At 43.8% G+C, this 17,845-nt stretch overlaps 1 protein-coding gene across 2 annotated transcripts in view; it reads left to right on the top strand.

Moving 5' to 3' along the window:
- Positions 1-17,845, top strand: part of VIL1 (villin 1) — a 102,472-nt gene that overhangs the window by 79,396 nt on the left and 5,231 nt on the right. For both annotated transcript variants that reach the window (XM_089662593.1, XM_089662594.1), the window contains exons 16-17: positions 7,863-8,007; positions 12,865-13,053. In XM_089662593.1, the coding sequence (XP_089518719.1) occupies positions 7,863-8,007; positions 12,865-13,053 (334 nt within the window). The remainder of the gene's footprint in view (positions 1-7,862; positions 8,008-12,864; positions 13,054-17,845) is intronic.

Here is a 17,845-nt window from a genome sequence, read left to right as displayed (position 1 = left end):
CAATGACCACAAGTGGAAGGAGCATTCTTCCCAATGACCACAAGTGTGAGGAACATTCTTCCCAATGACCACAAGTGGAAGGAGCATTCTTCCCAATGACCACAAGTGTGAGGAGCATTCTTCCCAATGACCACAAGTGTGAGGATCATTCTTCCCAATGACCACAAGTGTGAGGAGCATTCTTCCCAATGACCACAAGTGTGAGGAGCATTCTTCCCAATGACCACAAGTGTGAGGAGCATTCTTCCCAATGACCACAAGTGTGAGGAGCATTCTTCCCAATGACCACAAGTGTGAGGAGCATTCTTCCCAATGACCACAAGTGTGAGGAGCATTCTTCCCAATGACCACAAGTGTAAGGAGCATTCTTCCCACTGACCATCACACTAATGTATCATGAGTTGTAGATACAGTAATTTTTAGACGGGGTTCCCTGAGACCAGAAAGTGATTTCAAGGGTTCCTCCATGTTAAAAAGGTTGTGAAAGGCTGTTCTATACAAACGGATTTTGATGATCCAGGTATCTCCAGTACCAGAATCATGAGGAGATGAGAACAACTTGAGACCATAGCAGTTATTGATTAAGAAAAACAAAATTGTTGATTGTCATAGAGGTTCTGAATGAACCAGGGTATCTCAAAGAGATGGGCCATTTAGATAGGAAGAATTGTACTCATATCTGGATTCTTTATATGAACTTTTCATCTGATGAATACAGAAGAAATAATTGTCTCATTTATCTGATTCACTATCATACATGCAGCTAAGTGGAAGACGCAGAACGGTTTTTTTTTTTTTTTTTTTTTATGATTTCCCACTGTTCACCATGATATAATGTCTACCTTTTTCATGATCTATGTGATCTAATAAATACAATTTTGCATGCACTAATTTAGTGATTATTACTCCGCATAGGATTTATTAAAAACCACTTTTTGGCAGGTCTGCACTAGTCAGCTGCTAGGGGATATGTGTGTATAACTTGCGAGCCACCAAAATAAAAACTCCTCTGGATCGCTAACATATATCACATACTAATACGGCTGCCAGACTCATTCACCTTTCCAACCGCTCCATCTCCGCCACCCCCCTCTGCCAATCCCTCCACTGGCTTCCGATTGCGCAACGGATCAAATTCAAAATCCTAACACTGACGTACAAAGCCGTCCACCATACTGCCCCGAACTACATCACTGACCTAATATCCAAGTACCGCCCAGCATGCACACTCCGCTCCTCACAAGACCTCCTTCTCTCTAGTTCCCTGGTCTCCTCCTCCCATGCCCGCCTCCAGGACTTCTCCAGGGTGTCACCCATCCTCTGGAACTCCCTGACCCAACCCATCAGATTATCACCTACTCTCCTCTCCTTTAGGCGCACCCTGAAAACCCATCTCTTCAGGGAAGCCTACCCCACCCCCTGCTAACTTGCCGACCTCCTCCCCTTTCCTACCACTCCATCCCCCACAGCTATCTCCTCCTGTACCACCATCCCCTCCCTCCTAGATTGTAAGCTCCAAGGAGCAGGGCCCTCGATCCCCTCATGTTTTGAATTGTATTGGTATTGTTCTGTCACATGTTCTGTCCCCCTTTGTAATGTACAGCGCTGAGCGAACCATTGGCGCTTTATAAATACTGTATAATATTAATATTACTCTAACTGTGTATAAAAAAAAACATATCACCAAAATGTTGCGCTCCCAATCAAACTAAATATAAATAACTTCAAATAAAATATCCACACAAAAATATATCATACATAAAATAATGAATGCCAAATTAATAATTGTGATATAAAATCAAACAAACAACAGTCCCATTCTTCAAACAATAATACAAAGAAAATGTGACGACGGGATCCAAAAACACCAGTTGTGACTTTTTCGTGAATCCTTATAACATTAATGATGTGCGCTCACCTCCTTGCAAGCCTAACAGATAGGCTTATTACACTTTTTGTTCACATATATGGAACCTGCTATAATTTGCTGCAGCATGGAATGGATGTTGGATACAGTGGGGCAAAAAAGTATTTAGTCAGCCACCAATTGTGCAAGTTCTCCCACTTAAAAAGCTGAGAGAGGCCTGTAATTGGCATCATAGGTAGACCTCAACTATGAGAGACAAAATGAGAAAAAAATCCAGACAATCACATTGACTGATTTGGAAAGAATTTATTTGCAAATTATGGTGGAAAATAAGTATTTGGTCAATATCAAAAGTTCATCTCAATACTTTGTTATATATCCTTTGTTGGCAATGACAGAGGTCAGATGTTTCCTGGAAGTCTTCACAAGGTTGGCACACACTGTTGCTGGTATGTTGGCCCATCCTCCATGCAGATCTCCTCTAGAGCAGTGATTTTTGGGGCTGTCGCTGGGCAACACGGACTTTCAACTCCCTCCAAAGGTTTTCTATGGGGTTGAGATCTGGAGACTGGCTAGGCCACTCCAGGACCTTGAAATGCTTCTTACGAAGCCACTCCTTTGTTGCCCAGGCGGTATGTTTGGGATCATTGTCATGTTGGAAGACCCAGCCACGTTTCATCTTCAATACCCTTGCTGATGGAAGGAGGTTTGCAGTCAAAATCTCACGATACATGGCCCCATTCATTCTGTCCTGTACATGGATCAGTCGTCCTGGTCCCTTTGCGGAGAAACAGCCCCAAAGCATGATGTTGCCACCCCCATGCTTCACAGTAGGTATGGTGTTCTTTGGATGCAACTCAGCATTCTCTCTCCTCCAAACACGACGAGTTGTGTTTCTACCAAACAGTTCTATTTTGGTTTCATCTGACCATATGACATTCTCCCAATCCTCTTCTGGATCATCCAAATGCTCTCAATAAACTTCAGACGGGCCCGGACATGTACTGGCTTAAGCAGGGGGACATGTCTGGCACTGCAGGATCTGAGTCCCTGGAGGCGTAGTGTGTTACTGATGGTAGCCTTTGTTACGTTGGTCCCGGCTCTCTGCAGGTCATTCACTAGGTCCCCCCGTGTGGTCCTGGGATTTTTGCTCACAGTTCTTGTGATCATTTTGACCCCACGGGGTGAGATCTTGCGTGGAGCCCCAGATCGAGGGAGATTATCAGTGGTCTTGTATGTCTTCCATTTTCTAATTATTGCTCCCACAGTTGATTTGTTCACACCAAGCTGCTTGCCTGTTGCAGATTCAGTCTTCCCAGCCTAGTGCAGGTCTACAATTTTGTTTCTGGTGTCCTTCGACAGCTCTTTGGTCTTCACCATAGTGGAGTTTGGAGTGTGACTGTTTGAGCTTGTGGACAGGTGTCTTTTATACTGATAACAAGTTCAAACAGGTGCCATTGATACAGGTAATGAGTGCAGGACAGAGGAGCCTCTTAAAGAAGAAAGTACAGGTCTGTGAGAGCCAGAAATCTTGCTTGTTTGTAGGTGACCAAATACTTATTTTCCACCATAATTTGCAAATAAATTCTTTCCAAATCAGCCAATGTGATTGGAATTTTTTTCTCATTTTGTCTCTCATAGTTGAGGTCTACCTATGATGCCAATTACAGGCCTCTCTCATCTTTTTAAGTGGGAGAACTTGCACCATTGGTGGCTGACTAAATACTTTTTTGCCCCACTGTACCTCCTATGTGTCTAAATTGTCCCTAGTATGTGTATGTATGAATGTGAGTTAGGGACCTTAGATTGTACACCCCTTGAGGGTTAGGGACCTTAGATTGTACGCCCCTTGAGGGTTAGGGACCTTAGATTGTACGCCCCTTGAGGGTTAGGGACTGATGTGAATGTACAATATATATGTAAAGTGCTGCGTAAATTGACGGCGCTATATAAGTACCTGAAATAAATAAATAAATAAATGTACTCCACAATGCTTCTCTCCTTGATCACTCGTTATCCCTGCAGGGACCTCTCCCTCCTTCAGCTGCTCAGGATCCCCTGCTTACTCCTCTTAGATGTTCCTCAGTGTCATGGAGCAAAAAGAAATGTGGACAGTGCTTTATTCTTATAAAACTTTCCTTTATTTATATACTCAATAAATGCACTCACATTGTAAAGTTAAAACACGCTTTGGTATCTTGTATCTCAAAGAGAACCTGAAAAAATAAACAAAGAAGCTTCCTGGTGCCAAATCCTACTGGAAACAAAGGAAAAAAAAGCTGGACTCTAGGCACGGCAGAGAAATTGGATTCTTTGGGCGCAGTAAGAGACCACACAGTAAAATACAGCCATTTACTGACATAAAAGAGTCATATATTCTTTATAGGACCCATCATACAGACATACCCCGGAAGAGGGGCCAAAAAAAGAAAACCATAATTATAGACAAAATGCCTTTCTTGCCTATATGTTGATCACTAAGCACATAATCATAGTGACTATGTTATGTTCCACCTGACAGTGTCTCTAGCATCCCACAGCACGGATTTCATCAGGGCGCTGGGTCTAAGTTCCAGTCTACTGTTCACCAGGGCCCCTGATGGTGGGGATGGACTTGGTGCAGACTGGAACCAGGTCGTGACCCCTGAGTGCGTCCGACGGTGGTAGAGGGCACTGGCAGGGGAGTACGGGAACAGAGTCTGATGGGAAGAGGCAGGCAGACTTACTAATAGTGCGTGATCCGTGCGGGATGGATGGATCGTCGGGTGAAGTAGGCGTAGTCAGGCAGGCCGGGTCGGTATCGCGCGGGCAGCAAGGTACAAGAGGAGCGAGCAGAGGATAGTCGGGGTCACAAGCCAGGTTCAGCAGGTTGCGGGCAGCGCAGTACCAGGGATCAGGCAGAAGAATGGTCAGGCAAGCCAGGGGTTAAACAGGAGCAATCAGCAGGGTCAGGTACAAGCAGAGGTCGGCAACGAGATAACACAGGAACACAATATCAGGAACAGAGCAGGTAAGACCAAACGGCAACTGACATACCTTAGTTCCCGTTTAAATAGCCCGCCCTGCGCTGTCATTGGTGCCAGGCGCGTGTCCACGATAGCGAGTGCACATGCGCGAACACCGCCGCCGTGCACGCCCAGGTCCCGTCGCTCGTCGGCTAGCGAGGACTGGTGTTCTGTGCATGCGCCGCCTGGTGCGATGCTGCAGAACACCCGCATCCTTACAGACTACAATATACATTGATCAAAGAACGGTCAACGCGTTTCACCTGTGCAATTGGCTTCTTCAGGACCATAACGTGAATGTCAGGGAAAATAGTGCTACTGCACCACTAGCCCCTCCCTCTTAGATTGTAAGCTCCCAGGATCAGTTCCCTCCTAACCCTCTTGTATTGAACTGTATTGTTGCTGTATTGTCTCCCTTTATATTGTAAAGCGCTGAGCAAACTGTTGGTGCGATATAAATCCTGTATAATAATAATATAAATCCTGTATAATAATAATAATAATATAAATCCTGTATAATAATAATAATATAAATCCTGTATAATAATAATAATATATAAATCCTGTATAATAATAATATAAAGATATACAATTACAAATTCTATGTGCTTGTCTGTATACTCATTGTGTTGTACGCGTTGGCCGTTCTTTGATCAATGTATACTGTAGTCATTATGATTATGTGCATAGTGATCAACGTATAGCCAAGAAAGGCATTTTGTCTATAATTATTGTAACGGAACCAGACCCAGACCGCGCTAGGGTATTTCCATTAGACTCCCGCTTCCCTGTCCGAACACAGATTCCCGGACACCACCGCTGACCATACAGGAAATAAGACAGGACCAGACTCTTCTTAAGACAGGAAGTCAACTCCTTTATTCTTATACAAACACAAGATATATACACAGGGCGGGGAAACACAATCGGGGACAGGAAACACATCATCAGCCCACCCCATCAGTGGGAAGGGCTACAGGAAACACCCCCCACCCAACCAAGACACAGAACAATGGGATGTAGCACATGGCAAAGAACAATGGACAAACACATGGCAGCGAACAATCCCCACACCAATACACAATACTAGGACATGGACATTCACATTCACACCCTGTACCCCTTAACAGGCACAGGGTGGGTTAAACATAATGAAGGGAACATGAGCTGACACAGGGGTCCCCCCACCTCCAAAAGTCACTCCAGTCACAATTATGGTTTTCTTTTTTTGGTGGTATGTCTGTATAATGGGTCCTATAAAGAATATATGACTCTTTTATGTCAATAAATGGCTGTATTTTACTGTGTGGTCTCTTACTGCGCCCAAACAATCCAATTTCTCTGCCGTACCTAGTGTTTGGCTTTTTTTTTTCCTCAAAGAGAACCTGTTCCAGTTTCTGTAGATAAGTGGATTTTTTCTTTTCTTCTATACAAGGGGTGTTAAACTCATTTTCATTGCGGGCCCTCAAAGGGCAGGTTGTATCTTTAAGACTAGATGTCCATAGCACTCCAACCCCCCCTGCATCAGATGTGGGCAGCACAGTGGCTAAATGGTTAGCACTTCTGCCTGGCAGGACTAAGGTCGTTGGTTTGAATCCCAACCACGGCACCACCTGCCTGGAGTTAGCATGTTCTCCCTGTGCCTGTATGGGTTTCCTCGAGGTACTCTGGTTTCCTCCCACACTCTAAAGACATGCTGGTAGGTTAATTGGATCCTGCCTAAATTGTCCCTAGTATGTGTATGTATGAATGTGAATTAGGGACCTTAGATTGTACGCCCCTTGAGGGTCAGGGACTGATGTGAATGTACAATATATATATATATATATATATATGTAAAGCACTGTGTAAACTGACAGCGCTATATAAGTACCTGAATAAATAAAAATTAAAAAAAAAATGTATGATCACATAGTTGTTTGGCTACTTTTTAACCCTTTCGCTTGCCAAGCCTTTTTTGCATTTTTGCGCACGTTTAAAAAAATAATTTTAGGCCTGAAGATTACATAATGGTCATTTGCTGCTCAGCCCCTATCTAACCATTGGAGTCTAGCTCCCCCTAGCTACACTAGAAGGGGACTACAACCGTATTGGACAACAGCAACCAAGCAGATTCAACAATTAGATTACTGTGCCCTTTTTACAGTGAAGATTTGAATTGGACAAATTACTGTTGAACGACACAGTTCATTTTTGGCTCTAGAAACAAAAGGTCTTGAGGGCATAGTTTCCCTGGCTGTTAATAAAAAGACCCCGCCACCACACCGTATGCATCTCTAGATGGACAGATATACTGTATAAAGAGCTTTATCATCAGTTAGTGTAGGCAGGGCTTCTGTTAAAAACCATGGGGCCCCGTACAGCCAACCTGGCGGGGCACCAGCCCAAAGAAATCAGAATTAACTATGCTTCAGTTATGAATGAACACATTGAGTGACCAGTACCGATCACTCATTGTGTGCATTCAGGAAAGGAAGGGGCTGGAAAATGTGAGGAGGGAAGCTGGCAGGAAACTGCAGGGGTGGAGGCACACAGGAGGGCCTGGGTAGCAGGGGGAAATGCATGGTGCAAAGGGAGGGTGATGGGTGAGGTGGGGGGGCTTCAATTACTGGAAACAATTCCCTGTATGGCTCTCTCTGCAGCAGCTGAAAGCCAGCGGGAGGGGGAGGAGAAAATAAAATCAGCTCTAATCTGCTGCAGAGAGAGCCATACAGGGGATCAGTTCTAGTAATTAACCCCCCACCACCACCACCATGCCAATATCCCTCCCTGCCTACATCCAATTCACCCAGCTGCCTGGGCCCCCCCTGCTGGCTTGGGCCCCATACAGGAGGACTGGTGGTACCCCCTTATCCACCGCCCTGAGTGTAGGAGGTCCATTTTCATTTTCTTATGAATGCAGAAGGACAATAAATGAACAAATACCCAAAGGAACAAATTACCGATTTGTGAGAAGCTGCAGCATTTTCTGACTCTGTGTCTCCTTGAAGATTGCAGGAAGAAACCCTCGACATTCAACCTCGCCTCTTTGAATGCTCCAACAAGACGGGGAACTTTATTGCAGATGAAATTGCACATTTTAGCCAAGATGATTTGTTTGAAGATGATGTCTTCTTATTGGATGCCTGGGATCAGGTGAGAGGGGTGGGAACCTATGGCCTGGTCACCAATTATTGATTCAATCATGACACTCAAGCCCCAGCAAGTGCACATTACTGGAGTTTATGTTCTTTTAAAGGAGAAACACAGTCAGGGTAAAATTCCCATTTCAAACAGATGACTGTCCTCATGAAAACAAAAGTCCATCCAGTTCAACCATTAAAAAAAAAAAGTTATAATCCTACACCCACAGTTGATCCAGAGGAAGGCAAAATAACCCAGCAAAGCATGATCCAATTTGCTCCTGCAGGGAAAAAAATTCCTTCCTGATCCCCCGAGAGGCAATCGGATATTCCCTGGATCAACTTTGCCTATAAATGTTATATCCAGTTATATTCTGTGTATCCAAGAAAGAATCCAGGACTTTCCTACAGCAATCCACTGAGCTGGCCACAACCAACTCTTGAGGGTGTCTAGTCCACATTTTCACAGCTCTTACTGTGAAGAAACCTTTCCGTGTTTGGAGATTACATTTATTTTCCTCCAGACGTAAAGAGTGCTCCCTTGTCCTCTGTGATGACCTCAGGGGGAATAACTCTACACCGAGTTCACTATATGAACCACTGATGTATTTATACATGGAGATCATATCCCCCCCTTATGTATTATACATGGAGATCATATCCCCCTTATGTATTTATACATGGAGATCATATCCCCCCTTATGTATTATACATGGAGATCATATCCCCCCTTATGTATTATACATGGAGATCATATCCCCCCTTATGTATTATACATGGAGATCATATCCCCCTTATGTATTATACATGGAGATCATATCTCCCCTTATGTATTTATACATGGAGATCATATCCCCCCTTATGTATTATACATGGAGATCATATCCCCCCTTATGTATTATACATGGTGATTATATCCCCCTTATGTATTATACATGGTGATCATATCCCCCCCATATGTATTATACATGGAGATCATATCCCCCCTTATGTATCATACATGGAGATCATATCCCCCTTATGTATTATACATGGAGATCATATCCCCCCTTATGTATTATATATGGAGATCATATCCCCCTTATGTATTATACATGGAGATCATATCCCCCTTATGTATTATACATGGAGATCATATCCCCCTTATGTATTATACATGGAGATCATATCCCCCCTTATGTATCATACATGGAGATCATATCCCCCTTATGTATTATACATGGAGATCATATCCCCCCTTATGTATTATACATGGTGATCATATCCCCCCTTATGTATTATATATGGAGATCATATCCCCCTTATGTATTATACATGGAGATCATATCCCCCTTATGTATTATACATGGAGATCATATCCCCCTTATGTATTATACATGGAGATCATATCCCCCCTTATGTATTATACATGGAGATCATATCCCCCCTTATGTATTATACATGGAGATCATATCCCCCCTTATGTATTATATATGGAGATCATATCCCCCCTTATGTATTATACATGGAGATCACATCCTCCCTTATGTATTATATATGGAGATCATATCCCCCTCATGTATTATACCTGGAGATCATATCCCCCCTTATGTATTATACATGGAGATCATATCCCCCCTTATGTATTATACATGGTGATCATATCCCCCCCTTATGTATTATACATGGAGATCATATCCCCCCCTTATGTATTATACATTGTGATCATATCCCCCCTTATGTATTATACATGGAGATCATACCCCCCTTATGTATTATACATGGAGATCATATCCCCCCCTTATGTATTATACATGGAGATCATATCCCCCTTATGTATTATACATGGTGATCATATCCCCCTTATGTATTATACATGGAGATCATACCCCCCCTTATGTATTATACATGGAGATCATATCCCCCTTATGTATTATACATGGAGATCATATCCCCCCTTATGTATTATACATGGAGATCATACCCCCCTTATGTATTATACATGGAGATCATATCCCCCCCTTATGTATTATACATGGAGATCATATCCCCCTTATGTATTATACATGGAGATCATATCCCCCCATATGTATTATACATGGAGATCATACCCCCTTATGTATTATACATGGAGATCATATCCCCCCCTTATGTATTATACATGGAGATCATATCCCCCTTATGTATTATACATGGTGTTCATATCCCCCCTTATGTATTATACATGGAGATCATATCCCCCCTTATGTATTATACATGGTGATCATATCCCCCCTTATGTATTATACATGGAGATCATATCCCCCCTTATGTATTATACATGGTGATCATATACCCCCTTATGTATTATACATGGAGATCATATCCCCCCTTATGTATTATACATGGAGATCATATCCCCCCTTATGTATTATACATGGAGATCATATCCCCCTTATGTATTATACATGGAGATCATACCCCTCCTTATGTATTATACATGGTGATCACCCCCCCTTATGCATTATACATGGAGATCATATCCCCCCTTATGTATTATACATGGAGATCATATCCCCCCTTATGTATTATACATGGTGATCATATCCCCCCTTATGTATTATACATGGAGATCATATCCCCCCTTATGTATTATACATGGAGATCATATCCCCCCTTATGTATTATATATGGAGATCATATCCCCCTCATGTATTATACATGGAGATCATATCCCCCCTTATGTATTATACATGGAGATCATATCCCCCCTTATGTATTATACATGGTGATCATATCCCCCCCTTATGTATTATACATGGAGATCATATCCCCCCCTTATGTATTATACATTGTGATCATATCCCCCCTTATGTATTATACATGGTGATCATATCCCCCCTTATGTATTATACATGGAGATCATACCCCCCTTATGTATTATACATGGAGATCATATCCCCCCCTTATGTATTATAGATGGAGATCATATCCCCCTTATGTATTATACATGGTGATCATATCCCCCTTATGTATTATACATGGAGATCATACCCCCCTTATGTATTATACATGGAGATCATATCCCCCCCTTATGTATTATACATGGTGATCATATCCCCCTTATGTATTATACATGGAGATCATACCCCCCTTATGTATTATACATGGAGATCATATCCCCCCTTATGTATTATACATGGAGATCATACCCCCCTTATGTATTATACATGGAGATCATACCCCCCTTATGTATTATACATGGAGATCATATCCCCCCCTTATGTATTATACATGGAGATCATATCCCCCCTTATGTATTATACATGGAGATCATATCCCCCCCTTATGTATTATACATGGAGATCATATCCCCCCTTATGTATTATACATGGAGATCATATCCCCCTTATGTATTATACATGGAGATCATACCCCCCCTTATGTATTATACATGGTGATCATATCCCCCCTTATGTATTATACATGGAGATCATATCCCCCCTTATGTATTATACATGGTGATCATATCCCCCCTTATGTATTATACATGGAGATCATATCCCCCCTTATGTATTATACATGGAGATCATATCCCCCCTTATGTATTATACATGGAGATCATACCCCTCCTTATGTATTATACATGGTGATCACCCCCCCTTATGCATTATACATGGAGATCATATCCCCCCTTATGTATTATACATGGTGATCATATCCCCCCTTATGTATTATACATGGAGATCCTATCCCCCCTTATGTATTATACATGGAGATCATATCCCCCTTATGTATTATACATGGAGATCATATCCCCCTTATGTATTATACATGGAGATCATATCCCCCTTATGTATTATACATGGAGATCATATCCCCCTTATGTATTATACATGGAGATCATATCCCCCCTTATGTATTATACATGGTGATCATATCCCCCCTTATGTATTATACATGGAGATCATATCCCCCCTTATGTATTATACATGGAGATCATATCCCCCTTATGTATTATACATGGAGATCATATCCCCCCCTTATGTATTATACATGGTGATCATATCCCCCTTATGTATTATACATGGAGATCATATCCCCCCCTTATGTATTATACATGGAGATCATATCCCCCCTTATGTATTATACATGGAGATCATATCCCCCTTATGTATTATACATGGAGATCATATCCCCCCTTATGTATTATACATGGAGATCATATCCCCCTTATGTATTATACATGGAGATCATATCCCCCCCTTATGTATTATACATGGAGATCATATCCCCCCTTATGTATTATACATGGAGATCATATCCCCCTTATGTATTATACATGGAGATCATATCCCCCCTTATGTATTATACATGGAGATCATATCCCCCCTTATGTATTATACATGGAGATCATATCCCCCCTTATGTATTATACATGGAGATCATATCCCCCCTTATGTATTATACATGGAGATCATATCCCCCCTTATGTATTATACATATATACAGTATCCTGCCCTCTGATGACAGCTGTCAAAGCACACAAAACAAATGATACATTAATATGTTTTAAATGTAGAGCTGTTCTTTAAAGCTAAAGGTATTTGTGTGTTATTATATCCAACAGTCATATTTAGACCCTGGGCTATGCAAGTAGGTATAATCAGGGGCGGACTGACCATTTGAGCACTCGGGCACTGCCCGAAGGCCCGGGGTCAGTAGGGGGCCCCATGAAATGGTACCTTTTATAGGCTTTTTTGGGTGTGCTTTGAGTGTGGGCAAGGACACAGGGGCCCCATGATCCCCTATTGCCGGGGGGGGGGGGGGGCCCCATGAGTTGTCAGTCCGCCCCTGGGTATAATAGCTTCTTGTGATAACTTGTGATAACTTGTGATAACTGTACCGGCAGGTCTTCTTGTGGATCGGAAAAGCTGCAAATGATGCAGAGAAGGCACAAGCTGCGGTAACGGCTCAGGACTACCTGAGGACCCACCCTGGAGGGCGTGACCTCAGCACCCCCATCGTCATCGTGAAGCAAGGGTTTGAACCCCCCACCTTCACTGGCTGGTTCCATGCCTGGGATCCATTTAAGTGGGAGGTACGTAATTCACACCTACAGAGCCATACCTACTAATCAGCGGTGTATTTAGGTTTCGTGCTGCCCTAGGCAACACAAATATTGGCTCCCCCCCCCCATGGAGAGACCCAGACACTGACCAACACCCCCTCTCCTACACGAAGAGAGCCTGACATTGGCTGACAACACCCCAGGCCCCCCACCCGAGAGCCTTTTACTACCACCACCCCCCCTTACACTGGCAAATCCTCCCCACCCCCAATCCGGAAAAAGATAAGACACTCACCTTCACAGCTCCAGATATCCCCTGGAACAAGTATCCAGCTCTGCATACGCCATTAACAGCCCGCAGCCTCTCTCAGATCCCCGTGCTGCCTGTGTCCCTTCTTCCATTCCTTCTTTCAGGGAATGGTACTGCCCCCCTGAAAAAAGCTGCTGCCCCCCTGAAAAATGCCGCCCTAGGCAAATGCCTTGTTTGCCTTGTGGTAAATGCACCCCTGCTACCAACCCACAGGGTGCTAATTCTTATATCCAAGAGAGACCCCTCGTCACCAATGTTCTGTATAGCCTCTGGGCTGACAGTTCTTATTAAAATGGACTAATTTTTTTGTTACACTATGATAACTACAGGGCGAAGCAGCTGGTAGCAAAAGTAAAAAGAAAAGCTAGAGAACCCGTCATATAATTTCCAATAAATTATTGAAAATATGAAGTACATACAGAAAATTGTAATAGAACCTGGCATTTAAAGCAGGGGTACTCAACGGTTCAAGGGCCACAATGAAATGGTTCAGAATATAGAATTTGTTTTATTTTGAATAACATAATGAACATTTTCCTCCTGCAGCTGCTGAATGCCAGTGGGAGGGGTAGGAGGAGAAGCGGCTTTCAGCATTTACAGAATGAAAATGGAGAGAATCAGATCCTGTATATGTCGCCCTTGATGCCCCTCCTGTCCAAGTGTAAAACAGAATGTGACAGAAAGGCTGCATGGGGTCCCTGGAGCAGGGGCGGACTGACAACTCATGGGGCCCCCGGGCAATAGGGGTTCATGGGGCCCCTGTGTCCTTGTCCAAACTCAAAAAAGCCTATGAAAAAGGCACCAGGGGCATCTCATGGGGCACCCTACTGACCCCGGGCCCTCGGGCAGTGCCCGAGTTTCCAAATGGTCAGTCCGCCCGTGCCCTGGAGCATGGCGCAGGGTCACCATTTCGACCCCTGACACTACACCAGTGGTTGGAGGTGTGAGATAAAAACACATCTCAACTATGGGGTTTTACCGCCCCTTAACCACTACAATACCGGGCACTTATACCCCCTTCCTGCCCTGGCCAATTTTCAGCTTTCAGCGCTGTTGCACTTTAAATTATTTTTTTAACACAAATAGAGCTTTCTTTTGGTGGTATTTAATCACCACTGAGTTTTTTTTATTGTTTGCTAAATAAAACAAAAAACTTTTGAAAAAAACGCACTTTTCTTAATTTCTGTTATAAAATTTTGCAAATAAATAACATTTCCTCATACATTTAGGTCAAAATGTATTCTGCTACATTTCTTTAGTGAAACTAATAATAATAATGGAATTTGTATTTTTTTTTTCAAATGTTTCTTTTATTTTTTATTACATTTTTACTTTTTTTTACTATTTTATTTTTCAGCACACTGTGGCCAAAGCAATACAATGTTACCATAGTAACATTGAACAACTCTGGGCAAGTGATCAGGATTTTTCTTTTTTTTTTTTAACACATTACGATTGCTAATACCGATGTATTTCATTGATATTTGCAATCATTGTTACTGAATGAAGCTGATTCATTTAGTCTTTTGTTGTGATTAGCTGTGATTGGGCAAAGCTGATCACATGATACAAATGGGCTGTGATTGGCCCTGTCTGTATCATGTGACTGCCTTGACCAGTCACAGCTGACAACATAATTGTATACAATAGATGGCATCGCGGGAAGCCATCCATTGTATACAATCGACATGTGATCTGCTGTGATTGGTCACGGCAGTCACATGACACTGGCCGGTGTAGTGATATGTCATGGGACACAGCCGGTGACAGGTTGTTCCGCTGCACGGCCCCGCGGCCAAGTGAGCAGCTCGTTTTGACAGGACATCATATGACGCCCAGTCACAACGTCGAGGGGAAGGTGTTAAACCACCAATGTAAAAGAGCCCCTTCTGTCCTGAGCCCCCTATAAGGCTGCTTTCACACTGATGTGCTGCGGTTTACCCGCACTGTGGGTGCAGCTCAGTGCACCTACGGCTTTCTTGTGGGTTAGCTGAGATTTGCCATAGACTTCTATTATACCTTGTGGACGTGGTGCCCTTTTTGAAATCACACCAAAACTCCTGCATTCCTCTTCCAGCTTCTGCTGGCATCGCTCTCCAGGCGGCTGGAAAGGTCCCAGGTGAGGTGCACTTGGTATCGCTCCACCTGGGACAGGTGCTACAGAGGAAGCATTGGTTTGTGTGGCTCCTGCTCCATCCGTGGCTGTCTGTTTGATGCACTCTGATGTTCTGGGATGGCGGGTCAGCAAGCCTAGATCGCGATCAGTGGATGGCTGACCCCAGGCATGCGTTTCCGTGGTTGGACGTAGCTGGCCACATCAGAGGGCTCCTTGGGCCACAGGTTGAGCACCCCTGTTCTAGAGTATTCTCTTTCTCTGCCCAACTGAATTCATTTTTTTACTGATACCTGACTTTCCATAGCTCTAAACCCTACCAAATGCCCTTCCACTGTTCAATGAGGCTACCACATTGTCCAGACCAGGGGCGGACTGACAACTCATTGGGCCCCCGGGCAATAGGGGATCATGGGGCCCCTGTGTCCTTGCCAAAACTCACAAAAGCCCATGAAAAAGGTACCAGGGGCTTCTCTTGGGGCCCCCTATTGACCCCGGGCCCTCAGGCAGTGCCCGAGTTTCCTAATGGTCAGTCCGCCCCTGGTCCAGACCGACTATGAAATGATAGTGTTAAAAGCCCTGGTGCCCAACATGAGGTCCAGGGACCACATACTACCCTTTGGCACTTATTGTGGAGCCCTCAGACAGCATGTATCATATTATTTTAGAGCTGGAGGAGCTGTAAGAGTAGTGATCTCTAGCAGTCTCATTTTTTCCAGTCAGTTAATATCTCCTCAGGCATATTTCTCGTCTCCAGCAATTCTTTTAGCATGTCTGCTGTCTCCGTAAAATCAAACTCACTAAATATTATATGCAGCCTTTTCATGTCAAGGACCACACTTGAGGTCCCCTGTATGAAGAATTGAACATCATGGCTTATGACAGGCACTGTCACTTTGCTCATTCAAGGGAAGGTGACAGGGCCTCCTGATAGCCAAGCCCACCAAGAAAGGTATTAGTAGTGCAGAGAACAAGAAAATCTGGATGTTCTGCACTCTAAAATGATCCACTTTATTAATTCATAAAAAATACAAAATGTCAGGCCAACATAGACCCAGTGGGGGAGAAGATGGCTGCTGCATTTCGCGCTGAAGGTTATGAGTACGTGCTGACAGAACAAAACGCGTCAACCATCTTCTCCCCTGCTGTGTCTATGTTTGCCTGCCATTTTGGTCTTTTCTGAATTAATAAAGTGGATAGTTTTGGAGTGCAGCTGTCCGGGTGTTCTTGTTCTCTACAGTGGGATAGCACCCAACTGGAAGGTGTGTGGGGGTGTAAGCAGAGTGGGCCTACCTGGAGCAGCGTATTTTGGCTATCAAGGTATTTGTACCTTCTCCATGCTATCTTGAAGCCCTTGTTCTGTTCTGGAGCTTCTGGACATGAGGCAGCCAATCACCAGACTCTGACACATGGGTGGGACATTGAGCTGACCCGGGGGGACTGCTGGAGGAGCATGGATAGGTGAATGGACCTTACTGGAGGAGAAGGGGTGTTGGCCCAGTCTCTCTAAGCAGAAGCTGGAAAGTGTGAAGAAGCAAACAAAATGGATTATGTAACTGACCAACTGTTGCCTGTTTTAAAAATACACACTGCTCAAAAACCTGAAAGGAACACTCTGAAAACCCATCAGATCTCAATGGAAGAAGAATCTCCCGCTGGAGATCTATACTGATATGGACGGGTAATGTGTTAGGAACGTAAGGATGCCCCATCGTTTAATGGAAATGAGAATAATCGACCTACAGAGGACTGAATTCTAAGACACCCCGAAAATCAAAGTGAAAAAATTATGGGGCAGTCTGGTCCATTTTGCTGAAATGTCATTGCAGCAACTCAGAATGTCCTCTGTAGTTTGTATGGCTCCCACGTGCTTGTATGCATGCCTGACAACGTTGGGGGAGGCTCCTAATGAGACTACGGATGGTGTCCTGGGGGATTTCCTCCCAGATCTGGACCAGGGCAGATCTGGGAGGAAATGCTCAGGGTGAACCTGCTCTCATCTGTGAAAAGCACAGGGCACCAGTGGTGGACCTGCCAATTCTGGTGTTCAATGGAAAATGCCAATTGAGCTCTATGGTGCCGGGCAGTGAGCACAGGGCCCACTAGAGGATATCAGGCCCTCAGGCCACCCTCATGGAGTCTGTAACTGATTGTTTGGTCAGAGACATTCACACCAGTGGCCTGCTGGAGGTCATTTTGTAGGGCTCTGGCAGGGCTCATCCTGTTCCTCCTTGCACAAAGGAGCAGATACCGGTCCTGCTAATGGGTTAAGGACCTTCTGTACAGCTCTCCTAGAGTAACTGCCTGTCTCCTGGAATCTCCTCCATGCTCTTGAGACTGTGCTGGGAGACACAGCAAACCTTCTGGCAATGACACGTATTAATGTGCCATCCTGGAGG

The sequence above is a fragment of the Staurois parvus genome, unplaced genomic scaffold, assembly GCF_062004578.1.
Source record: "Staurois parvus isolate SC_StPar_1 unplaced genomic scaffold, SC_StPar_1.0 ptg001495l, whole genome shotgun sequence".
Lineage (NCBI taxonomy): Eukaryota > Metazoa > Chordata > Amphibia > Anura > Ranidae > Staurois > Staurois parvus.
Note: the sequence above shows the minus strand (reverse complement) of the source record. Positions and strands in the feature narration are given on the sequence as shown.